Below are 27,218 nucleotides of genomic sequence, written 5' to 3' on the forward strand. Positions count from 1 at the left end.
CTATTCCAAATGTCAAACGACAACCATCTCATGCCCTCCACGGACTTGTTAACATTTGAATTGAGAAAAAAAACTACTTGATCATAACCCCATTTGAATTGGCTTGTCAGATCAAGAAAAATAAGAAAGTTGTTTTCCATCTTTTTTCCCCATGTGGTTGTGCGTGAAAATGAATAAATTAACAACCGCCACCACCATCTGCACCCACCATGGCTTGGTTGATTCTGACGTTGCACTCCTGCTCCTTGACTTGAAGGGCTTCACCGTGGAGCCTTTCCATATCAGCCCGCTGGTCCTCTGATGATTTCTACAATGTTAAGAACAGTAAATAATAAATATGATGAACGAATAATTACAAATATTGGTATGGGCGTCCACGGACAGCGTTCGTAATGAGGAAGGAATATGGATTTACTCTGGAATTAAGCCTGAGGGTCCACGGGCGGGTATCTACAGAGAGACTTTGAGTTGAAATTGAACTCCCTCTTGAGTATCCAAACTCCATGCATGGCTAGTATGAATATGTTTCAATATTTTAATGCTGTAGTACATTTGGACTTATCGTTACTATTACATGTACAAGTCATGTGATCGCTCACAAGGGGTGAATATAAGTATGAGCTATGATTCATGACAAGGCAATATAGTGGTTGTAAAAGAAACCATCATGATTATCCTGACAAAAAGCCAGTGGAATGTGGAAGAGCTAAGGAGTGGGATACGATGGTTCTTCCAGACTGACTTAAGAACCAAAGCTTTCAGAAGGGGGGGGGGGGGGGGGGGCATCGCTAATAAACCACGACAAATGCGTTTATTATGTGCTCTACACATTACTGTAATTAAGAACACTTTTCAAGCCAAAAACCTCTCTTATGGGACACCTATAGTACACATGGACCAGAAGGGAGTGGAACTGGAGGAGAAACCAGACGGTCTGTTTATACCTTTGGATATTGTTGCTAAAGTAGCAGAGCTGGGGGTGGGGGGGGGGGGGGGGGGGGGGTAGTGTATTTTCCAGGAAGCAGGATTATACAGCTAGCCAAGAGACTGTGAAAAAGATTTGGCTATATCATTGGGATTTGAAGCTGTAAGATTAAACTTGAATATTAGGAGTGTGCACAGGTCCAGATTCCTGTGGTCGAAATTCTGTAGTTGCTATGACTGGGCTGGGAGATATGAAAGAAATTCCTAGCATGATAATCAACTGGACTTATTTCCCCTCCGATATAGATATATATAATCACAATATTAGTTAATGTATGCAAAATTACACAGCAATTAAATCAGCATTGTCTTTTGGTGAAGTTCCCCTTTAAGTGTGATGTCAAACCAAAACGCACAATATAATGCAAGCATGCGTTATAATAGAATATGGAATTTCTGATCAAATAAAAACTATCAGGCGCCCCAGTGGCGAACCACATAGCGCGCTCAGCCGCGACACGGCCGACCCGGGTTCGACTCCCGAACCCGTCGTTATTTGCCGAATGTCTTCCCCCCCACTCTGTCTCCCATTCCTCCTCTGTCTCTATCTACTGGACTGCCCAGTAGCAATAAAGCGATAAAACGCAAAAAAAAAAATCAAATCAAATCAAATAGCCTATAAAGAAAGTCAGGTCCATACATATTTTGACATCAACACATTTTACATCATTTTGGCTCTGTACACCACCACAATGTACTTGGAATGAAACAATCAAGATGTGCTTTAAGTGCAGACTTTCAGCTTTAATTTGAGGGTATTTAGATATATACATCAGGTGAACAGTGTAAGATTTGCAACAATTTATATATGTGCTATATGTGCTTTTTAACACAGTCCCGGCCAACCACATATACCGGTATATACGTTATTGGGAGCCAGCGCTTGACGGCCAAAAACGTATACATACGTTTTTGACTAGTTTTTTCTTTTATTCGATTTTAATACCCTATTCAATGTCAGGGAGCTGTATTTTGCCTGGAAAAGGCATATTGGGACTCCGAAGGTGCAGTACCGGCCAGATCCTGCTAGTGGCGCTGTATCGAGAATGCAGTAACCCCTGTTCCACACCGGGTGCCACACTGAAAACGCTCCGGGCGGACTTTTCTACTAACGTGAACCTATGGCTTCACCCGATCGCATTGAATAACCCTCGGGACCCCCGACTCACCACGCTGTGGTGGGTTATATCGTGGGCCAAATGGACATATGATCTACCAGATGGCAATCAAATAATTGGAATATTCTTTTTGGAATCCGACCTGCCACAGGTAAGGACAATTTAACGTCAATTTCAGCTTGATCGTGCAATGATTTCATAGCCATCCCGCTGATCAGCGTATGTTGTGGTAATAACGAAAGCCGTTATTGGCAATCAATTAATCAGAAACGACCCCCCCCCCCCCTTTCATGCATTCATGATGAAACATAATACCTATCATTCATATGCATTCGATTTTTTAACTGTAGCGTGTGTAGGGGCAAAACACCAATGGATTTGGTATAATACACGTCGCGGCTTATAAATAGCCTCCCAGGAATTAGCCCCGATCATTCCGAAATAACACTCATATTCACCACGGTATAAAACGGAAACGTATGGATGGAATTTTCTTTTTTGCATCTTGAACGGAAGGTTCATACTGTCAAATGACCATGATATTGTATTCATAGCTATAATATATATTTTTTTTATCCACTTTTTTCTCCCATTTTCTATTTTTCTCCCATCCCAATTTCGTATAGTCCAATTCAACCCTCCCCTGTCTCGAACGCTGTTTCTTGCCTCCCACAAGCCGGCTGCAATGTGGACGAAGCCATACATAGCACGAGTCCCCTCCGATACTCGAGGTAGCAGCCGTCGCATCTTTTCACCTGCGCGGCGCGATCTTTCAGCGTCAGGGGTCTGCGCTTTGGAGGGGCGCCGCGTCCATCGCTTAAGATAAGATAAGATATTCCTTTATTGATCCCCTTGGGGAAATTCAGGCATCATAGCAGCATGGGGGAAGGGGGGGTACAGGTAGTAACAACACCACAAGCAGTGCGCAGGCGCACCAACCGACCTGTAGGAGTCGCTGTCCACAACGTCCGATCCCCACCCCTCAGTTTTCCCTCCCCCTAATACTGACAATTGTATTAGTACGGTCGACCAGCCAAACTGAAAACAATGTGGAGAGCTGGGCTCGAACCCAGCGTATCCAGCATTGGTGGTGAGTGCCTTGCCCACTGCACCACCTAGCCGCCTCATAGCTATAATATAAAATATTGTATATATACAGTGAAAGTTTGTAATGGAAAGCTGGCGTTCCAGCCACATTCCAATGGCCGTGAATGTGTTAAGGGACCAAAAGTTGACAATTGGCTGCTCAGCTGTTCCATCGCCAGGTATGTGTTATTATTACCTCATTATTTCATTTACAAGGACAGGGCTGTACGTTAACTTTTTTTGCACATAGCACTGGTGCTACAGAGGTTGATAGTTTTGTAGCACAGGCCAAAATCTTGTAGCACGAGTATAAAACGTCTCTAAAATCTCTAAAAACAACCACAAGTAGTGCAGTTCATTACTTAAATAGGTATGTGACTGGCAAGGGACATGAATCTTGCATACAGGGCACACAAAATCCAAACTTTAACAAGAAATGCTTTTAGACAAATTCTTTCTTTATTTGCCCATAATGTAAAACAAAAAGAACAAGGACATAACCATATAACCGATATGAAGCAGTCCGAGACCAGGCAGCGCTGGTGTGGACTCAGATTACAGGGAAAGCTAGAAACCAACCTAGAAACACCTAGAAACCAACATAACAAATAGATATAATGCATACAAACACCTGTACATATTTGTGGAACCAAATAAATAAATGTATTATTATTATTATTATTATTATTATTATTATTATTATTATTATTATTATTATTATTATTATTATTATAATTATTCGTGTGCGTGCGTGTGTGTGTGTGTGTGCACTGCACACGTGTCACAGTTCCAGCATCATGTCTGCTGGCCACTTTTTCAGATCCACACACACACACACACACACACACACACACACACACACACACACACACACTATTGCATTAATCAGAACTAAGTACAAGGAACTCTGCATGAATGAAAAGGGCTTTATAAATAAAATGAATTATTATTATTATTACCTTATTTGCATATTGTCTCGTTATTAGATAGATAGATAGATTGATTGATAGATAATTAATACTTTATTGATCCCGGAGGGGAATTTAAGTAGCCATACGATGGAGTTCTTTTTACAGAGTAAAATTAGCGACTTAAATTTAGTGAACAGCATTTCTTCCTTGGCGATGCAATATGCCACATTCATCTTAAACTTTACCTCACGGAGATCAGCATCATCCGCTCTGGTCGTCTGTTTACTCAGCGAGTGCAAGAGAGTGCCGGCCCGCGCTCAGGAGTTTGTTTAGCGTTGAAGGCATCCCGGGCAAGAATGTGTCGATGGGACGTATTGTGTTTATTAATGTTATCCCTTTTTAGGATATTGTTACCCGCGAGTCAAGGGATTCTCTGATCGGATCTTTTCCGGAGTCTCCCGGCACCAGTGACAGAATAATAATAGCTGTGCTTCCTCATTAAAAAATATCCACGGAAAATCATTTTCCCACTCTGCGTTATATCTGTACATCTTGTTAATCTTCTCCTTTTGTCTCGTTTCTATTAACGGTGGTCCCTCTCGGGCTCGTTTGGGGTTTTGATCTTGTACTTCTTTTGTTGGATTTAATACCTTAAAAAAGCGCTTCATCTTGTCGAAGTCACCCAGTCAGTGTACATTGAGCTCGCAACTTAGTCGCGGGGATATTGTTCGCTAGGGATTATGGGATTTGGTGTTTGATTATGGACTCTACGCGAGACGGGACATTGTTTTTAATCGCACGAGACTACAAGTACCAAGTGGATAGCGTGGCGCTGTGGTCCATTCAATTTACCGTCACACTTTATTTTTTTTTGCTTGCTCCACGGGCCATCGCACCAGTGCTACTGAAGTCAATTCATTCATCGCACAGACTGACGTCAGTGTCGCACGTGCGACATATATGTCGCAATGTACAGGCCTGAAGGAGCAGACAAAAGCAGCAGGATGAATTCTGAAGTGTTTCGGGGCAATATTATCAGACTCATTCAGCCAAATGCTTCACTTCACAGTGCAGATGGAAAATGACCTGATGCATAATATAATGCGAAAGCAACCAAAGAGTTTTTTTAAGGAAAATAAGTGCATAACAATGGCCAAGTCAATCACCTGACCTGAATCCAATTGAGCAGGCATTTCACTTGCTGAAGACAAAACTGAAGGGAAAATGCCCCAAGAACAAGCAGGAACTGAAGCCAGTTGCAGTAGAGGCCTGGCAAGAGCATCACCAAGGACGAAACCCAGTGATGTCCAGACTATGGGTTCCAGGCTTCAGGCCGTCATCGACTACAAAGGATTTGCAACCAGTATTAAAAATGACAATTTTATTTATGGATTGTCCAATTACTTGTAGTCCTAGAAAAAAGGGGAGGTGTACATGTATAAACTGTTGTAATTCCTACACTGTTCACCTGATTGGATGTACAGTAAATAACTTCAAATTAATGCTGAAAGTCTGCTTAAACTAGCCATATTTTCAGAAAATTTACCTTCAAGTTTTCAAGTTTCAAGTTTCTTTAATAGTTGTCATACAGAAGTACAGAATACTTTTATACAAAATGCTTCTTACTGTTACGCTCCAGAGACTGTGCAAGACAAGATAAGTATGAAATAAAATAACATAGTATAGCATGTAAATTAGAAGTAAAAAAATTAGGTCACAGTGTTCAGTCAGTTCATGTCGTGAAAGCATGTTGCGGCTAATTGAGAGTCATCTTTTCAGAGAGTCATCAGACCTGTGTGTGTGGATTATTTTCGGCCAACGAAACAAGTTGTTATCAGACTGGGTGATACTGAGTAAAATCTTCAGAAAAGCTGTTTTCAAGTTGAACTGTATTGTGAGTACCATACCATAACACGCAACACTTTGATGAACATTTTTACTCAGCTGATAGAGTTGTACCCTTCTTGCTGTCTTGTCGTACAGAACTTGTAAGTCGCTTTGGATAAAAGCGTCAGCTAAATGACTAAATGTAATGTAAATAGCCGGCTAGCTACCAACACGGTAGAGCTAATAGAAAATGGGGGACCCTGATGTAAACAAGACGAAAGTCTTTCTCTGGTCTGCATTCCCTTAACAAGTGTGTGTATTGAGCCGTACTGTATTGTACCCATTCTGCAATCTGTTAATACAATTTTCAATCAATCATAGCTGGCTAACGTTGTCTGTAACCCTGGGTCCAAGTTAGCTAGCGGGCCTAGCAAACTAGCAACAAGTAAAACTGGGCTTCTGCAAAATGACGGTAAAGCAACTTCAGAACGAGGTAGCTGAAATAAAGGAAGCTATCAAATTCCTCTCAAATACTGTGGACAGAATATCAAACCAGCAGGCTGTCATTGATACCCTAACGAAGGAGATGGACTGAACTCACGAAACACAGAGCAAAAGGAACGGATTGAAACACTTGAAAGAAGGGTCGATGATATGGAGCAGTATTCAATACTAAAATATATCATTGTCTCAGGTCTGGACATTAAATTAATCCAAAGAGCTATGCTCTAGCTTCCACCCGGGCACTACATGAAGGTCAAGATGGGGAGCCCAATGATTGTGACATGAAATAAATCTCAGGCCGGTACAGAGATTTAAAGAGGTTAAAGCACATCTTGATTGTCTCATTTCAAGTCCATTGTGGTAGTGTACAGAGCAAAAATGTTGCCAAATATTTATGGCCCTGACTGTATGTGGGCGTTTCGAAGAATTCCGACATCCACGCAAATGCACCAGATGGCTGCACTGGTTTTAACGGTTTTATTATAATGAAGGCACGATTTTTAAGATTGTACAATGAATTTACATGTAATGATCAAACAGGTATACGAACACATTCCTAAATATTACATTATGGAACACCAAACTGTTATACATAGACTCTTGCTAATTATGAACAAAGAAAACACGAAAAGTAGATTTAATTTTTTTTACATGTTTGTTTATGTGTTTGTTTAAAAAATAATAAAAAAATTAAATACAATTTTTTTTTTCTTTTACTTAAGTTCAATTAAAATGGATTTTTTTTTATTTATTATTAAGTTAACTTGCCCACTGTATATAATCTACTATAACTGCTCCTCAGATCACGGGGTAGGGGCAATATTCCGTATTTAGTGCTCCACTCAATAAGTGTGGTTTACAAAAGGTTCCGTAACCAATGTCCTATTCCAAACGACAGTAAAGTAGAGGGGAGCATTCTGACGTGCCTGGTGCCAGTGTATGGCAGCCATTGAGCCTGCGTAGCCCAAGGTTGGGTGCTGCCAGTGGTGGTGAAGGAGGCAATTTCCACCCTAGAAAAGCGCTATATAAATGTAATGAATTATTATTATTACTATGATGATGTGCAGTCCAGCTCCTGACCTTCATGATGGTAACGACCTCCTGTTTGACACGTGTCAGCTCCTGCTGCAGACTCTTCCTGTCCTCCTCGCTGGTCTTCTCCACCTCCTTCACCTGCTCCTCTAGCTGAATCTGAAGGTGCCGGCGGGCCTCCTCCGCCCTCTGGGCCACGCCCAGCGCCCGCTCCAGTTCTTCAAATGCTACAGAGGAGAAAAATGCATCGTCAGGAATACCAACTAACACAATTCCAACACATATTTACACTAGGCTTGCCGCAGTAGTCAGGGATAACGGTGTTACTCGTGTTCAGGCATCTACCGGGTACATTCCGATTGTTCTTTTATATAGAAAACCCATTTGTTCACTGCCCGCATTCATACAAAAAAATAAAAATAATTTGTAAAATACTAAGCGTATCATCAGTACTTAGTCAGACAACGTTATAAACTGAAAGTGTACATGGACAGCAAAGCCCTTTCATTATTTTGTACAGGGTAGCTTATGTTTCACTTTCACTTTGAGAGTAGATTTAATATCGCATGAAGAAAAGAAAGGAGGCTCTAGACTCGAGGCGACACAGAGGATTTGGCAAATCTGTATTGTATTTAAACCCTGCAGTAGCTCGACTGGAGAGAAGCTCCGAGGACCAATCCAACCAAAGTATGTCTGTGTGCGATGCGCTAAATAGACCTCTTCGCTGTATACAAACATATCCATGTTCGAGCCAATCAGCAATACCAACTGAGTCATGATGTGACTAAGTTTCCCCCTACCTGCGCGAGCTGCTGCGCTAAAAAAGTATGACGGGGCTCTATGGGAAAACCATGACACTCCCCTGACTAAAAGTTGTTTCAAATGAAAATGGGTGGATGTAATTTAAGCCAAATCAGCATGGCTGTGAGTTTCAGTCTTTCACCTTTTACATGGCACAGTGGATCAATGTAGCAGCATAACATTAAAGATCAAAGTAAGGGGTCTACAGATGGAGCGTCATTTTGTAAAATGTCCGGTGTCATCAGTAACACCGGTGTTGTTAACTTTGACATAGACAGCCATCCGAGTTTGTGATGGTAAAGTTTTACAACTCAGATTATTCTTAAAATATTGGACAACTTTGTCCAAGAACATTAGCACTTGTCACTTTATCGTTTCTTTTTTAGTATTTATTGCATTGTGTAATTTGTTGATGTGTTTTATGGTGTGATGTGTTGCCTCTGGCCAACTTTCCCCCAGAGGAGATAATAAGGTTTTCTACTTTACAGGATCAGTCTACTTCTGTGCTTAAAAAAACACTTTAATGGGGTGTGGCAGAACTGCTACAAGAGCTTCCAAACATTCACAACACATGTGCAGGCCAAAAAGTAGCCAAATATAATGGGTAGGGGAAAATAATGCAACAATGCACTTCAATTGTAGACACCAAGGATATCTGGTCATAGATGTACCGCGTATCAGGACAAAACCAAGGGGAAATTGCCTTAAACCGTTATGTACCATAACAAATGGAGCACATTTCAGGAACCCATCAAATTAGTTGCACTTAAGTCACCCTGTGCAGTTCAGGTCACTGGTTCAAGCGATTCTGTTTGATGGCCATTTGATTTTTGGCATACTCTCACAGTTTTATTATTTGATACAATTTAACGTGACCATTTTCATTAATATCTTAATAATGTCTCCATCATTTTAAGATTATGCACTTTCCTATATGCTCGAGGATGGGCATGTCTGAACTGGATGGATGTGAAATAGAGAGCTTGTGTGTCCCATTAGGGGTATCCAAATAGCAATACCAGTATGGAGTCCGATACTGTGCTCATGTACTCATGAAACTACTCCGATACTACTACTACTCAGAACACACTACATTTAATGTTAAAACATTATATTTATATAATTGTTACGTTAACGTGTTATATATTCAATTTGTCAGAAAGTTAGGAAAATCGGATGAAAACAAAAATAAATATAATTGTCAGAACTCAGTATCGGCAAGTACCCAAATGTAACTACTTGTACTTGGTCTGAAATAAACCGGTATAGGGACATGCCTAGGTGTCCATATCGGTTAAAAATAGGGATGTCCGATATTATCGGCCTACCGATATTGGCATTAAAATATGATATCGGAAAATATCGGTATCGGTTTTCAAAAAAATATATATAATAATTTTAAATTTTTTTTTTTACATTTCTATAACCTTTATTTACCCAGGCAAGCAAGTAAGAACAAATTCAGATTTTATTTATTCGTCAAAAGTATGCATAATGTTGTGTTAAATTCCACAACAAGAGATATGTAATGTTAATTACCTGAAATTATTCAGTTTTTTGGGGGGGGGGGGGAACCCTGCATATATCGGTATCGGTTGATATCGGTATCGGAAATTAAGAGTTGGACAATATCGGTATATCGGTATCGGTAAAAAAAAGCCAATATCGAGCATCCCTAGTTAAAAGCGAAGCAGTTAATGAATGAACGAATGAGCCGATCACCCTCACCCGACTTCTCCGACTTCTCCTTCTGCTCCTGCAGCTCCTCCTTCTCGGCCGCGACCTGCTGGATCCTGGAGCGAAGCCGAGCGATCTCCTCCTCTTTCATCTCCAGAGTCTCGTGCATCTGGCGCTTCGTCTCTGCGATCACCATGCCCTGAAAGCGGACGTAACCCCCCCCAAAAAGTGAAGGAAAAAGACGCTTTGACCCGCGGGGGGGCATCAACATTTCAAACTGACTTTGATTACCGCCGGACACAGTCTCTGTATTCATCGCTACTATATGTCAAGCTCTAGGGTCTGGAATTGTTTTGGATGTTTTTCGGGGTGCTCTCCCCGCATTCCTCAAAGTTATCTCACGCGGGCCGTTGTCTCTATCCTGCAGAGCAGCGGGGTCAAAGTTTAAGAGAAACAGCCTGGGCCTGCTAGGTTTCCTGACCTTTATACAGAGCAAAAAACACATCTATATTTCATACGCACAAGGTTAGGGAAGGAACACCACAGGTCGGGGGGGGGGGGGGGGGGTGACCGAAGCCTAAAAAGAAAAATGCCTCACTCACCTTGTCCTGCTCCAGCTGCTCAATCAGGTTCTTGGCGTCACGCAGCTGAGTGATCAGCTTGGTCTTCTCGGTCGTGTGCAGTTCCTGTGAAACACAAACCGACACGTTTCACAGAAACCCCGTTGAGCGATGCGTTACATCTGTGAAGTATTTCAGTGAGCCGGTTTGCATGAGGCTCTTAAGAATCCAGGAGCAATTAATCCATCGCTATGTCCAAGAGGCATTTCTACCCAACAGGAATCCCATTATTCTGTTGCGAGGGGGGACACGTGATAAATCGGACACGAACCAATACCAATACCGTGTCTCGAAAGCTTGGCCACATCAGCCTGCTGAGAAACTCCACTGGGTGACATCAGCAGTCTAGTCAGTGAGCTATCTCATCCTCCAGTTCTTCACCTTTCCTCTGGCCGAGTACAGTTGATAACAGATGAGAAAATAACATCTGCAGTTCATAAGAGATCTCAGGGGGTTCTTGCGGGGGCCGAATGCAGCCAAGCACTCGAGAGTTTCTCACAACAGAATAGTATCAAGGTTGAAAGTCAGCGAAGTGGCCCTTTAAATCAAATTAGGGGGAAGCTGCTGCGCATTGGCAAGAAATCTTGAGTGTCTTCAACAGACAGGATGGTTGCTATACCACCCATGTGGCCGGTGGCGCGAGGCAGCCATCTACATACACTCGGTACAAGCCCAGCTAAACCAACATGCCAACCCAAATTACAGCCCAGGTTAGCGGTGGCGGCCTGGAGCAGCTTAAGCCTCGGTGACACGGCTGTAGTGTAACCGGCGGTTACTAGGGAGGAAACGCAGAGGCTTATTTAACATCCCCTCGTTTTGATCTACGACGGCTGCAGTGAGGCTACCGCTTCTACCGAACCCACGGACATCTGATGATACGGTCGGTCGAAGATTCTAAAGGATATTATAGGACTATTCATTATACTTTAGGCTACAGTACAGACATCGTCCAAAATCCCACGCTGGAGAATCGACATACTTGGCACATTTGATATTAACAATGACGTGAGAGACACACCGTCCCAATACAATATACAGGCTACTATATATATATATATGAAACCTTATACAACAACTAGGGCTGGGCGATATGGAAAAAAATCATATCGCGATAACGATATGATAATGTTATCATATTTCTCTATATCGATAATTATCGAATTGTTATAAGTATAATTTTTTTTTTTTTTTTTTTTTTTAACAACAGATGTATGTTTATTTTGCAGCAATTCTTTGTCATTGCTGCCATCTTTAGTGTTACATCCCCTCACACTCCAGTTCTCAGGCTGCAGCTGGTTTAAAAGCGAAAGTAAACCGGCTTCTCTGCTGGCTGTGGCTCCAGGGGAGTTGAACAGTTCTGGCTCTGCTAGTTTATTTTCGATCTTTTGGCGCTTTTTTGGTGGACAAACCACCGCACATGTGCACCGTGACTCGTGACTGGAGTCTAGTTCTGCTAGCACACATAGCCTACTGTGTACAGACGGTTTCAGACTGTATTTTAAATTAGAAAGCAAACAAAATAAATGGACAAGAGAAAAATAAATCTCAATTTGGTCAGTATTGTCATTTGGACAAGCAAAGCCATTACTTTAAGTTGCAGGCAAGAAAGACAAGTCTGTCCACTGTCTCTGGTTTTAAAACTGCCCTGTTGCAGGTCACAAAAAAAATAAAAATAAAAAATCGATAACGATTATTAAAATATATCGCGATATTTATCGTTATCGTTATATCGCCCAGCCCTAACAACTATAAATGGAAACCGCACTTGATAAAATTCCACCGTCGCTGAGGTGCAGGTCTGAATGGTAAACAGCTGGTTTGTTTTACAGGCTTGTTTGTGGGAGGCTGAGGATGAGCAGAGCACAGCAGGACCAGGCTGCCTCCACGCTGCTTAGGAGGGCTCAGCGCCTGTTAACCTCAGCTCTTCCCGACACAGGAAGGACCCTGTTCCCAGACAGTGCCCTGGTTCAACACAAACACGCACACACACACACAAACTACAGTATGCACACAGAAAGAGATAAAACTATGCCCCCCACACACACACACACACACACACACACAAAAACACCATGACAATCGCACACCTCTTGCACATGTGCACAACGCATGCACGCATGAACACATACTGTAACTACTCTAATCGCCGAGACAGACACGGACCCGTTGCCTGTTATCACAAGCCGTTCCGATCGAACGCCCCCCCGCGCAAGTACACAGTTGCTGTAAAACATCACAGCGCCAATGGCCAAAACTAAACTGCCCCGTCGTCCCCAACCAAAGCAAAACATTTGAAATAAAATATTAAAAAGGGAAATAAACTGTGCCCCTCCTAGGCCAGCGTAGAGCGGACATGACATGAGCTGAAACAAGCCGCTGGGCGTCCGTCCAAGGGTATCCGGAGGCTCTGACTCCCGTGAGAAGAACCGCCACATTCCACCGCCGCATCACGTGGGATAATGGCGTCAACATCATCGGTGGAGCGTGAAGCCGGCGACGCATGATTTATAGCATAACATCATTTAGCCTAAACACACTGTTAGAGCAGCAGCGCCTCACGACCTCTTCTAATCGTAACGTAGTTCACCGCCGGTGTCGTCGCCGTCTAGTAAAAATAGGGCTCTCCGGGAACAGCTGCAATTCTTTTTGAAATTAACTTACAGGAAACGTGGTGACAAGAACAGGGAGAGGTTATCTGAAGATGGCTTTTTGATCAGAGAAACGCTGCATTACTTTCACCACGTGGGAGACACGGTGTGAACAAGGCCGGGAGTTACTGCCATTCAGCCCAGAATTTATTTCATTCCGATTATTTAGGGGAAGATTTACTTACATTTTGGTCATAGTATGAATAAATTCAATTAATTGCAATGTTAATCTGTAGACCGTTTTCGCCTAAAGGTGCATGCCTAAGTAAATGGAAGATTGCTCCACTTCTGCAAGGTCAATTTGCATGTTCTTGGTATCTAGGAACATCTAGGGACCTGGGGGTATGTATTTCCAGTGTTAGAAATATTGCGTCTGTTACTAGTAATTATTCAATTGTAATGAATAAATTAATTATGATTAATTATGATTTATGATTTAGATGATGATGATCAAAAATGTATACGGGTAGGAGAAAATGCTCACTGAGCTCATTCACCACCTTATTGAGATCATGTGTACAAAAAATCTAAGCAAATGAACTGCGGGAAGATGATTAAACAGAAGGATTTGTAGATACAGTAATTAATGATAATCGACTTTAATTCTAAATTATATTTGACCTTAAACTTGACCTTATTATGGCCAAATCATACATCTATGGATAGGGAAAATGCTCCTCTTTCCAATGGCAGGGTTGGATCTGGATTTAGTCATTTCTTGCGGTTTTTACGATAATTAGCATTTTCCGATAAATTTGTATTTCCGATAAATCGTATAAAACATCGGTAAAAATGAAAATATACACTTTGACTACTGTTTTTGATAGGGTTATGGTCTTTACTCTTGGCTACAAAAAAAATTAAAAACATTGACCTCTTAACATCCAAGGGCCCACATGTGGACGATTCTTTGCCGACCTCTAGTGGCTCGAGTGTGCATTTCTTTTAATACAATATATAGATAGAATTAAAGCCCTATTTGTTGCCTGTCGATTGCCCTTTCAGGTGACAAAATCCGTTCAGCGGTTCTCGAGTTACATGCCGATATGCGAGGCGTGCCCCAAAGTACGCAAAAGTACACATTACCACCCCAGACTCCCGGGGCTCTAGCTCCGTCAATCATTTGGCGATCTCGAAAATCTTTGCACAGGGTTGTAGCCAATGAGTGTGGCTTTCCAATGATACCCCATGATATGATAATTGTGGATCTAATACGGTTTCTATTGATCCATTTATGATAAAGAAAAGCAGGGTCCGCCTATAGGGGGATCTTAAGGCTTAACAGGTTAAAGCCCAATAGGAATACAAATGTGATGGGACTGAATAAGGTTTATTATTAAAAAAAAATATATATATTATTATGTTGATTGTTATGAATAAGATAAAACATAAACTTTGATTCCAACTCCACAGATTGATGCAGACAGTCAAGACTCACACATTCATAATGGAAGCCTCATCAATACCTTCATCTTCTCCAGCTCCTGCAGTCTCTCCTGCAGCTGCTGCTGCAGAGCATCGTTCTCGCTGCCCAGCTGGGCGCTGCGCTCCTTGTGCGTCCGGACCAGGTCTTTGCACTTGTGCAGCAGGTTCTCCTGCCTCGTCACCCTCTTCTGCAGAGCCTCCATCACCTTGGCCGGGTCGCTGCTGCCCTCTGCTGCTCGCAGGGCCACATGCACAGAGGGGTGGAGTGTTTCAAGAGGATTTCACAGAATGCTTGCGAGTGATTAGGTCTTTATCCACAACAGTACTGTAACTTAAGTATCATTTTGAGGTAGTTGTACTTTACGTGAGTATTTTTGTCGCGTATTGCACATTTTCCAACATATTTATCTTTTTTTTTTATCCACTTTTTCTCCCCATTTTCTCCCATCCCAATTTCGTATTATCCAATTCTTCCCTCCCCTGTCTTGATCGTTGCTAGACTATGCCGCCCACTGGTCGGCTGTAGTGAGGACAGAAGCCTTGCATCACGTGTCCCCTCCGGTACACGAGGAGGCAGCCTGTCGCATCTTTTCACCGCAGCAGCTCGAACTCTCAGTGGCGAGGAGTAACGCGTGGGAGGCTCTCGCTGTCCCCGCTACTTCCTGCTTCCGTCGCACCGGCGTCACCAAACCGACCTGTAGGAGTCGCTGTCCACAACGTCATATCCCCACCCACCGGCTTTCCCACCCTCTTGTTAGTATGAACGACCGGCCAGCCGGTAGCAACGCCGAGAGCTGGGCTCGAACCCAGCGTATCCTGCGTTAGAGGCGAGCGCCTTGCCCACTGCGCCAATCAGCCGCCCTTCAACATATTTATCTGAACCCATCTCTCGCTACTCGTTAGAAGTATCAAGAGCATAGAAAACATGGCAAGAATTGATGAAGATGATATACTTTCAAATGTCGAGTTGTTGAACATAATCAGAGCAGCATAACTGGACCACATACCACTTTAGAGGTCAATGGTTCGAGGATACTCCCCAGCACTGGAATGCATAACATAATGTAGAATGCATACTTTTACATTTGATACTTAAGTACATTCAATATCAAATACAATTTTATCTGGGTATTCCTACTTGTACTTAAGTAAAGGAACCGTGTACTTCTTCCACCACTGTAGATACGTAATAATCTAAATAATGTCCATGTGACATTTACAAATACAAAGAATCTCGTGGAACTATTATTATGAATTCCTTAAATATCCATAACCTGGTTAATCCCAGGCTGTAAATTAGGGTGAGCACTAGGGGTGGGGGAAAAAATCGATACGTAGTAGTATGTGTGGCAATACTGTATCGATACAGGGACACCAAGTATCGATATTTAATTATTCATAATTTTTTTTTTATAAAATAAAAAAAAAAAAATTGTATAACGAAGTTGCATTGTTCATTTCAATACCTGTAATAGTACAGTAGTCCACACACACACACATGTGCATTCAGTTAAGTTGGAATATGACTAATACAAACAGTTCAGTTTGTCGGGTACATGCAACACAGATTACAGTGTTGACATCCGTCTGCTTGAGAAAATACCATGTTCTGCAATCAAAAATTATTGAAGTGAGATGAACAGACTGAACTTTATTTTATTAGATAAAACATGTTGACAAAGTTTTACTTTGCAGTTGAAAAAAGGTAATTATTAAATTTGATAAAAAAATATATATATATATATTCCGCAATACTCAGCGTATCGCGATATATTTAGTATCGCGATACTATCGTATCGTGAGGCAAGTATCGCGATCGTATCGTGTCGTGAGGCCTCTGGCAAGTCCCACCCCTAGTGAGCACTGACCTAGAAACTAGGGTGTGATGTTAAGTGAGAAAGGGAGGTCGTTGTCCCGGATGTTTCACTGAATAAGACCCATGATGCCTCTGGGAGGCGCTGCCCCTCTAGACCCACACTACACTCTGCCTACACTCATCTTCACAGATCACTTTCAAAACTGAAACGGACATTTTCAATTAACCTCCTAAATTTGTCCGATATCTTTTATATATATATATTAGGGCTGTCAGTTTCGATCGGCGATCGGCGCAATCGCTTAACAGGAAGTGCCGTAGAGGTTGTGCTGGACGGCCGTATTACTTCCGGGCACTCGCTAATAGGTCCCGGGACTCGATCTCGACACACTACATAGCGATCGATTGCCAATAACTCGATAAACAACATGATTTGGACGTATATACCATTATACAAGCTGGAGATGGACCGGGTAAATCTACATCCCATAATGATAAAATGTCTACTCTACGATGATCGCCCAACGGCGCGCGGAGACTGGGGTGAGTTTTAGCGTGTAAAGTTACCGTCTTCGATACTAACTGCTATTATCAACATTTGACCCACATTAGATGATTGGTATAACGCTGCCCACGGAATTATAAACGCCCCCTAGCCCATCCGGTCAACATCAGATGACGTGTAGTAACTTCTAGAAGTACGTCTAGTTGGAATTTTTTATATCGCGCTGATTGCCATAAAACTGTATTGCATCATCAATATAATGTATTTGGGGCTATAGATCACGTTCTGGAGAAAGCTGCAGAAAGAGATGAAAACATACTTATACATTAGACCATACTTTACTATGAATATGTGAATGAAAAAGTTTAACGTTGCTACACAATGAACAATACATATAGGACTTTGAATGGGCCCTAATAATGGCAATGTAGCAATAGAATTTAAAAAGTTATAGCCCTGCAAAGAAGGGGACTTTCTCTATAGACAAATAGAGCCGGCAACCTATGGTTGATAATGAATTTAACCCATGGCAGCCAATGTGTTAAAAAAAATATATATAATATATATTCTAATAATTTTTTTTTTTTCCATTTTAATATGGTCCATTTGCATGTTCTTGGGACATCTATGGATCTCAGGGAATGTATTCCCAGTGTCAGAAATACTGTGTCTGTTACTAGGCTTGAGTAAACTGTAATGAACCAAATTACTGTGAATAACACCATGCTCAAATTGAACAGACCTGAAAAATCGAAGCAAATTTATAGATGGAAGATGATTAAACAGAAGGTTTTGTAGATACAGTATTGAATTCTGCCATCCGGACACATGCAATTTGAAATATGATTATAGAATATAGAATATCAGCTCCTGAGAGGCACCAGGCTGCCCGTCTTACAAGCCGACGCTCCTGAGAGGCACCGGGCTGCCCGTCTTACAAGCTGACGCTCCTGAGAGGCACCGGGCTGCCCGTCTTACAAGCCGACGCTCCTGAGAGGCACCGGGCTGCCCGTCTTACAAGCTGACGCTCCTGAGAGGCACCGGGCTGCCCGTCTACAAGCTGACGCTCCTGAGAGGCACCGGGCTGCCCGTCTACAAGCTGACGCTCCTGAGAGGCACCGGGCTGCCCGTCTTACAAGCTGACGCTCCTGAGAGGCACCGGGCTGCCCGTCTACAAGCTGACGCTCCCGAGAGGCACCGGGCTGCCCGTCTACAAGCTGACGCTCCCGAGAGGCACCGGGCTGCCCGTCTTACAAGCTGACGCTCCCGAGAGGCACCGGGCTGCCCGTCTTACAAGCTGACGCTCCTGAGAGGCACCGGGCTGCCCGTCTTACAAGCTGACGCTCCCGAGAGGCACCGGGCTGCCCGTCTTACAAGCCGACGCTCCCGAGAGGCACCGGGCTGCCCGTCTTACAAGCCGACGCTCCTGAGAGGCACCGGGCTGCCCGTCTTACAAGCTGACGCTCCTGAGAGGCACCGGGCTGCCCGTCTACAAGCTGACGCTCCTGAGAGGCACCGGGCTGCCCGTCTACAAGCTGACGCTCCTGAGAGGCACCGGGCTGCCCGTCTTACAAGCTGACGCTCCTGAGAGGCACCGGGCTGCCCGTCTACAAGCTGACGCTCCTGAGAGGCACCGGGCTGCCCGTCTACAAGCTGACGCTCCTGAGAGGCACCGGGCTGCCCGTCTTACAAGCTGACGCTCCTGAGAGGCACCGGGCTGCCCGTCTACAAGCTGACGCTCCTGAGAGGCACCGGGCTGCCCGTCTACAAGCTGACGCTCCTGAGAGGCACCGGGCTGCCCGTCTACAAGCTGACGCTCTGTGGAATCTCCTTGTTGCTTGTGAAGATGATAAAGATACTGGACATAGGGAGGCTACGTGGCGTAGTGGGCAAGGCGCTCGCCACGAATGCAGAGATGCTGGGATCGCCTGTTCGATCCCAGCGCTCCACATTGCTTTCAGTTTAGCTGGTCGTCCGTACTAATACACATTGGCCGTATTAGGGGGTGGGAAACTGATGGGTGGGGATCGGGCGGCCTAAATATTAAAGGCAACCAACTTGTGTCTAACCACGCCCAACTTGCGTCTAGCCACGCCCCCGCGGCAGCATTATATGCCAGTAACCGCCCCTTATTCAGTATCCAGAAATAGCTCAATTGGCAACGCTGCATGGCTGTGGATCCTACGGCTCGTTGCTGGCTAGTTCGATTCCCTTCAATTTTTATTTTTATTTTTTTTTTAACGTGCATTCGCATTCTTTCGCCGTTAAGTTTAGGCATAACTTTAAGCATTGTTTCGGAGTTGGTTAAGGTTAGGCATTGTTTCGGAGTTGCTTAAGGTTAGAAGGGTTAAGTTTAGGCGCTGTTAAGGAGCTGGTTAAGGTTAGAGTTTGACTTAGAGAATGGCAATAGACAGCCTATTTCCGCGCTGCCGCTCTCTCTCGCGCTGCCGTGGTCACATGGGCGTATTGGCCAATCAGAGAAACGCTAAACACAAGTTGGTTGCCTAAAATATTCACGCGATCGGGCGTTGTGGACAGCGACTCCTACAGGTCGGTTGGTGCGCCTGCGCAGTAGAATCAGGAAGTGTCGGGGGCAGCGTGAGCCTACCACGCGTTACTCCTCGGCACTGAGAGATCGAGCTGCGCAGGTGAAAAGATGCGACTGCTGTTACCTCAAGTATCGGAGGGGACTTGTGCTATGTATGACTTAGTCCACATTGCAGCCGGCTTGTGGGAGGCAAGAAACAGCGTCCGTGACAGGGGAGGGTTGAATTGGATGATACGAAATTGGGATGAGAGAAAATATAGAAAATGGGAGAAAAAGTGGATAAAAAAAAAGATACTGGACATAATAATCAGCTCCTACCTCCAGTGGCTCCAGGTTCCTTGGAAGGGGACTGTGGGGCCGAGGACGACTCCGCGGCGGCTTCAGACTCGGGTGCTTCGCTCTCCGCCGACGCAGCTCCAGGAGCAGCCCCCTTCACGCGCTTCTTCAACAGGGCAACCTAATGAGACGGCAGTAATGCCACACTGCATTAGGATTGTTAAAGAGAATTGTCGCTCATCTTAAAAACACAGGTGTAGTCGGAAAATATAGTTTGGTGTACTTCATTTTGCCGGCCTCCCAAAGTGCAAATACTTAGAAAAAGGTAAGGAAAATAGAAAAACAAAGAAAAACGAAATACTCTACACATACAATATTTTTGCTACAAAAAGGGAGTTCCTCAATAACTCAAATACATTTAAAAAAAAAATGTAAATAAAATGTTAATCAAGATTTCAAGCGCAGTTACCTTCTATGTAACTCAGCCAAGTCAAGACTGCCCTCCTTGGGCCAAAGCAGCCCTTGTATCTATGGTAGCCCCTCCCATTAGGCTTCATAGTTTTGTCACAAATAAAGCATTAACAATTTAACACAAATATATATTTACAAGGATTATCACTATTTTTAGATGTGAACATTTCCTTAAACCTAACCAAGTTATTTGTAACAATAATAAGAAACATAATGATTCCGTTCAGGTTACCATGAACATGCGCCAAAACATCAACTTAACTTAGGAAAAAGTTACGCCTCTGTTTTGCCAAACAACGTCAGCATAGGTGCTACGTCGTGGACAATGGTGAGTGAATATAATGCTTGTGTAGTGATGCACGATATATCGGCCGCCGATATAATATCGGCCGATATGGCCGTTTTTTTACACCTCGGTATCGGACCGATATCAAGATAGGGCCGATATTTAAAAAATTAAAAATAAATAAATAAAAATGTTTTTTTTTTAATGTTTTTTTTTCTTTTTACTTGTTTTGGCCTTAAATAGTTTAAAAATATCAGTCATTTCTGAAAATAAGTTACAAAAGTAAAAAAATTATGCGTTTTGGAAAATAGCTCTTTATTTGATTATCATAAAAAAGTGTTTTCTATACAGAGATATCGACATCGGTAAATATCGGTATCGGCCAGAACAGCAATATTAATATCGGTTATCGGTATCGGCCACAATTTTCACATCGGTGCTATGCTTGTGTAAACGTAAGTATGACTGCATAAATGAAAATAGAACTCCCAAGTGTGCACCCTTGGTGGCGCTAATGAAACAGTAAAAGGAAAGAGGGATAATAATAGTGAGGTTTTTGGAGTACTTGGAAAGCACAGAAGGGAGCGGGGTATGTTTGGTGTGTGTGTGCGTGTGCGTGTGCATGTTTGTGTGTGTGCTGCCCGCACGGATTCCAAACTGTAAAAATGCAGGTAGGTATTGAGCCTGGTGTTCAGCATCAGATCACAGCAATGATAGCATTCATCACGGCGTGTGCCCAGTTGTGTTCCATTCCATTGTGGTGAAACTGGTTAATCCATACATCCCTATTATAGAGTGAGTGTAAATAGTTTATGAGTACATAAGAGAGGTTTGTAAATGGACTAGGAATACTCTACTAGTCAGGTACAGTAGCAGTCATGTTAGAATTAATAGCTTGTTTGCGGTCACATGATTCCAATGATGTGTGAGAAATTAAGATGGAGGCCGGGCAGGAATGAAAAGCAAGACGAGACTAGACGGAGGAAAGCCCTTACTGTACTAGTGTAGATGATATTAACGAGGAAAAAGGGTAGAAACAGAAATCGACATGATCCTTAGGTTATGAAAAGGAGCGGTTTGTCAACTAGATTGAAAGACATGCCTGCTATCAGGGCAGCGACCAGCTCAACCAAAGTGGCTAAAAAAGTCTGGCAAGTTAACGAACAACATGTTACGACGCTAATTGTACAGTGAGGGCCCCGCGTCCACCTGGCTCACAAAAACACTGACAGTGCGCCGGCAGCGCTGGCATGAAGCGCATCTTGTAGATGACGGAAAGAAATCTACAGCCATCCTTTTATCGTTTTTTCATGCCGCGGTTTTGCACATATTATAGCATATTTTATTTTTTTTTTCTCTCTCCTTTTTCCAGATTTTTTCTCCCACCCCACCCTTCCTGGTTGTTGCGTACTTTCCCCTACTGTTGGTCCGGGAGACCGGAGACTGTCACATGCTTTCCTCCGACGCATGTGCAGCCTGGGGCAGGCCAACCTGGCCGCGCAGGTTCTCACCGGGGAGAGTGTAGCGTGTGGGAGGCCACACTATCTCTCCTCAGTTCCAACCCTCGCTGAGCAGGCGCCCCGACCGAACTGTAGGGGTCGCTGTCCACAACGCCCAGGATCCACCCTTCAGCTTTCCCACCCCCTGATACAGCCAATTGTATCAGTGTGAGAGGCCAGCCAAGCTGATAGCAACGCCGGGAGCTGGATTCGAACAGGCGAATCCTAGTGTCTCCCGGTGTTGGTGACGAACGTAATCTCCGTGCGCCACCTGCCCCCCATTATAGCATATTTTAATAACTTTATTGTATATTAATTATATATATATAGTTATTGCCTGACACCACAGTTCACCCTTTGCTTTTTATTAGCTTTTTAGTAGTGTATTCGTGTAGTTATTATTATTAGTGTATTTGTGCTTTGTCGCGAATCTCAATGGCCCGTCTCCTGTGGGAGACAGCCAAGACAGGCAGACAGCTCCGGTGTCAGGTTACAAACAGAGTGGTAGATATGAATGGCTGTGATTGGTTGTCTGAAAATGAGCTCAGCGCATCGCTCTGAAAAGTTACGAAAGTTTCAGCTTTCGACCGCACAAAAAAGGTGAAAAAAGAAGCCGACTCCAGCGCACTTCCTATAGGCGGCGCATGCGGCCGCATACGCTCTCTCTCCCCATTGGGATACATGGAAAAAAGACGCGTGCGGTCATAAATATGAGGCAGGTGGACGCGAGCCCTAAGATCATGGTGATCAACGAAGCGGTCATCAAACAACTGCCAAGAAATATGATGTTATAGAGTGTAATGTTATTATTATTAATGTTAGAAGACAGTCAGAGAAAAGAGCCTATTGTTTTATTCAATGTGTTTTTTATAAAAGATGATTTTACCAAAATATGAAGGCAAAAAACAACAGCCTACATTGAATAAAGCAATGTGATTTATTATAATTTTAAATAATTGTCTTCATAAAAACAATTTGGTCTTCAAAAGAGTTTATTTCCTAAAACGAGTCTTGAAAAAGAGGGGGGGTCGACTTATGTGCTGTTCACTTGCTTTGAAGTAATGTTGCTGGGGGGGGGGGGGGGGGGGCTTAACGTCTGAAGTAATGTTGCGGGGGGGCCTTAACTCATTGACTGCCACGCTGTTTTCCCATCTTTACTCAATGGCGCCAGCGTTATTGACCATTTTCGCAATGATTGCGGACCCATTGTGTGTTCTGTATTATAGCTATGGAGACAATAGTATGGCTCATTTGACAGCCATTGTTTATAGTCCAACATTGACAAACCAGTTCATTTCTACATACTTTAGTTTGTGCGCTATTACACGCTAAACATCGGCCCTTTCCAAAAATCTTTTTTTCTAGATTGCGAGATATGACGTCTTATATCTATTATGCCCAAATCGTTCTGGTTGCTCGTCTGAAACTCAAAATATTTCCAAATCAAAAAGGTATATACCGTATATATTATGTTTCTTCACAAAATCATCAAGGGGGGGGGGGTGTTTTACCTCGAAATTGTGATCGTTACCAAAAGCATGTTTTAGGTTCGGTAAAATAGACATAGAATAGACCTTTACCTTAGCCAGAAGGTACTCCAAAAAGAATAATCCCAGTGATCCCATCGCGATCGCAATTACTTGTGTATATTGGGCATGGCTATCATACGGGAAAGAATAGGTTTGAGGCGATAAAATCTCCTACCGATTGCTGTCCTGATTCCCTCTGAGGGGGAGGAGTTCCTGCAGACACTCCCCACACTAAACGATCCCAGTTCAAAAGGTAGGCGATACTGCCACCTGGCGGGATTCGATCGCCATTGCAATTTTAACGTAGGCAGCGGTGCATGGGAGATACAGGGAGATCTGCGTGAGTGTTTAGAATGGCGATCAAAGGAAAAATATCAAAGGATCTAAAAACGAGAAAACTCGTTTTTGGTGCCCAATGAGTTAATGTTTTAAGTAGTTTGAAGCAAAAAAATGCGATAGTGATGGGAAGAAAGATTCCTACTTCAGTTACAGCCAATAGTGATGGGAAGAAAGATTCCTACTTCAGTTACAGCCAATAGTGATGGGAAGAAAGATTCCTACTTCAGTTACAGCCAATAGTGATGGGAAGAAAGATTCCTACTTCAGTTATAGCCGATAGTGATGGGAAGAAAGACTCCTACTTCCCAGCCAGTAATGTCTCATTTGGATCCTTCTGCTGTAAAGAAACCGAATAGACGCTCCTATAAATAATGTTAATAAATAGTCAATCTGAGCACCAGAGCCTTTTGCCCCCTCAAAATACCTAGAATTATGGAATTTGGAAAAGGGCAGAAATGTTTGATTTGGGGAGCTGGGGCTGGATCAAGCGCACCCCCCACTATGTAGTACAGGTCAAAATTTTATAAAAATCCGTTGAGAAATGAGTCTTTGAGACGTTTTAGTAAAACAGTCTGATTCACTTCTCGTTTTCGCTCGTCAACTTTCACCTACTTCCTATATTTGCAACCCCCCAGGTGGGGTATCGTTGGAAGGGTACACTCGTTGGCTACAAGGCTGACCAATAATTCTTGCCATCAGCAGTGATTGGTCAGTTCTGGAGCATATACAGTCCGGGGTGGTCATCATGACGTGTGGCACGTAAAAAGACGCTCGCCTGACATATCGTCATGTAACTCGAGAACCAAGGCACGGATTTGGTTGAATGAGGTGGCGTTCAAACTCGGCCAGCGATCGGTATCGGCCGATATTCAGTATAAATACGAGATTGGGGAATTCCGATAATGCTTTCTAGTCGCCGATTGCGAAAATGATCAATGAGCATGAGCCAATTCTCCGCGGAGTTGGTGTCATTGCCGCATGTTAAGTAACCTAAAACATGATGTCGGCTGTGTGGAACTATCACAAAGTGTCTGAGACAGATCTGCAATGTAAGCCAGGATAAAATACCTCGTGGGGGAAGCAATGTAAAAAGTTTCAACACAACAAATTTAATAAGACACTTGAAGTCCCATCACCCAGAGGAGCATGGAGAGTTTGTTAAGCTTACTGCGGACAAAAAAAGAAAAAAGGCAGATTAAGAACCAAAACGACCGCTAACGCAAACCACTTTAGAGAGCATCCGTGCATATAACCATGATAGTCAGAAGGCTAAGGCGGTCACAAGAAAAGTCATGAAATTCCTAGGGCTGGACGAGACAGACTACACTCTCACATTGAGCAAGCCCCGTTAGTCCGCTACACTCTCCCAGCTCGCTGAAGAGACAACATTACAACAAGCATGCCGTGAAGACCCGCCCTACTCTGCCTCTGATTCGCAGACTGTGGGTGGGGGAATGTGATTGGACCAAAGCAGAGTTGACAGACACACACAGACAGTGCAGTCGGACATGCAAAGACGCTGCTTGCAGTAGAGAGCGGAGAATTTTGATTTGTTGCGTTTGTGGCAATGTCTCACAGATAATACAGATAATACATGAAAAGTATAAGTTGCTCAGAGTCCAGAGACAGTTGTGGTTCGGTCCGGATCTGGACCCGAGTCCGGACTTTGAGAATGCCTGTGTTAGACCTACAGTATAATACTGCCAGCTGCTATAACAAACCCAAACACGTTTTGTATTTGTTAGTTAAGTTTAGATATGTATTTATTATTTCTTATTGTTTTGTCATTATTATTAGTATTGTTGTTACTGTTGATGTTGATATTGTGTTGTTGGTGGTTGTTGAAAATTTAAAAGAAATGTGATGGAATAAAATTTTTTAAAAAAACGATCGGTATCGGCAGTGTATCGGCCGATATGGCTCATAGACAATCGGTGATCGGTATCGGTGGCAAAAAACTTGATCGGGGCATCCCTAGTTCGAACGGTATATTATATGTTCGTTGAAAAATGCAGCCCGAGCCGGTAGACGCTCGCAAAGTGCCGTGACTTGCGAGCAAGTGCTCACGGAGATGTATATGTCCTGGTGCCCGCTATGAGGTTAATGAAGCAGCTCCAGACTTTATACTTTATGACATCACAAGGTTGATTCTTACTTACTTTTTCAGATCACAACTGGCCACACTGTGTCTATATTTACATGTTTGCAGGAGGAATTATCAGCTTAGAAATGTCACTTTCCAAGTGCCAGATTTCATAAACAAAACACATCCACAGTGAATAGCTTCATGCCAACACTGACAAGTATAAACTTTATTACCGTTCTTACCGCTCACTGAATGGCAGATATAAGAGAGATAACGGACAGCTCTTTAAAAATACACATGCATGTATTCTCTCCGTCTCACCTGTGTCTGAAGAACAGTGATCATCTGGTCCTTCTCCTCCAAGGTGGCGTCAAACTCTTCCTGCAGATGTTTCTTAGCCTGCTGGTCCATCTGTAACTCCTAGACACCAAGCAAGACGTTCAAGGTTCAGACTTATATATTTAAGTAAGTATTTAACCTCTTCAGCCCTAGCATTATTTTCTGAAAATGTGCCTAAAAGTACATAGTAAATTGAAGATTGCTCCACTTCTACAAGGTCCATTTGTATGTTCTTGGTATCTATGGACATCTGTGGACCTCAGGGAATGTAGAGAGCGGCATGTGGTGTAGTGGTTAACACGGGATCATCCCTATGTTCCCCGGGTCCTATGTTCCCCGGGTTCTATGTTCGCAGCTTTGATTGATTAATAGATTGAAAATGTTATACATTTTTATTATTTTATTAATTATTAATGTCCGCGTTGTTTCGAACGGTTAAGCTTAGGCCTCTTTCGAACTGGTTAAGGTTAGAGTTTGGAATCAGGGCTGGTGGTCTAAAATGTTCAATCAATCAATCAATCAATCAATCTACGAAAAGACCGGACGGCATTAGAGTCACTAAAGAAGAAAGGAGGCGGCATCGCCTTCATGATAAACAAGGAGTGGTGCGATTTAGGCAACACAAAGGAAATGTCTAACCACTGTTCCCCAGACCTGGAGTTTATCACGATAAAATGTCGACCCTTCTTCCTCCCAAGAGAGTTAACGTCCATCATCCTCATCGGAGTGTACATTCCACCACACGCGAACACTGAGGTCGCACTTTCAAAACTTCACGACGAGGTAAACAAACTCCAGGCAGCTAACGTTGACGCGGCCATTTTGGTCTTGGGGGATTTCAACAGCGCGCGTCTTAAAAAGGTGCTGCCGAATTTCTATCAGCATGTGACC

General features: G+C 43.2%; 1 protein-coding gene across 5 annotated transcripts in view; it reads right to left on the minus strand.

Moving 5' to 3' along the window:
• The window catches only part of golga4 (golgin A4), a 120,113-nt gene that overhangs the window by 39,999 nt on the left and 52,896 nt on the right, over positions 1-27,218 (minus strand). For all 5 annotated transcript variants that reach the window (XM_084321092.1, XM_084321090.1, XM_084321089.1 and 2 more), the window contains 7 exons: positions 26,310-26,408; positions 19,821-19,959; positions 14,675-14,865; positions 10,543-10,626; positions 9,992-10,139; positions 7,511-7,689; positions 209-307 (listed from right to left, as the gene is read on the minus strand). In XM_084321092.1, coding sequence (XP_084177218.1) covers positions 209-307; positions 7,511-7,689; positions 9,992-10,139; positions 10,543-10,626; positions 14,675-14,865; positions 19,821-19,959; positions 26,310-26,408 — 939 coding nt within the window. The remainder of the gene's footprint in view (positions 1-208; positions 308-7,510; positions 7,690-9,991; positions 10,140-10,542; positions 10,627-14,674; positions 14,866-19,820; positions 19,960-26,309; positions 26,409-27,218) is intronic.

Source organism: Notolepis coatsorum (genome assembly GCF_963971535.1).
Source record: "Notolepis coatsorum genome assembly, chromosome: 9".
NCBI classification, from domain to species: domain Eukaryota; kingdom Metazoa; phylum Chordata; class Actinopteri; order Aulopiformes; family Paralepididae; genus Notolepis; species Notolepis coatsorum.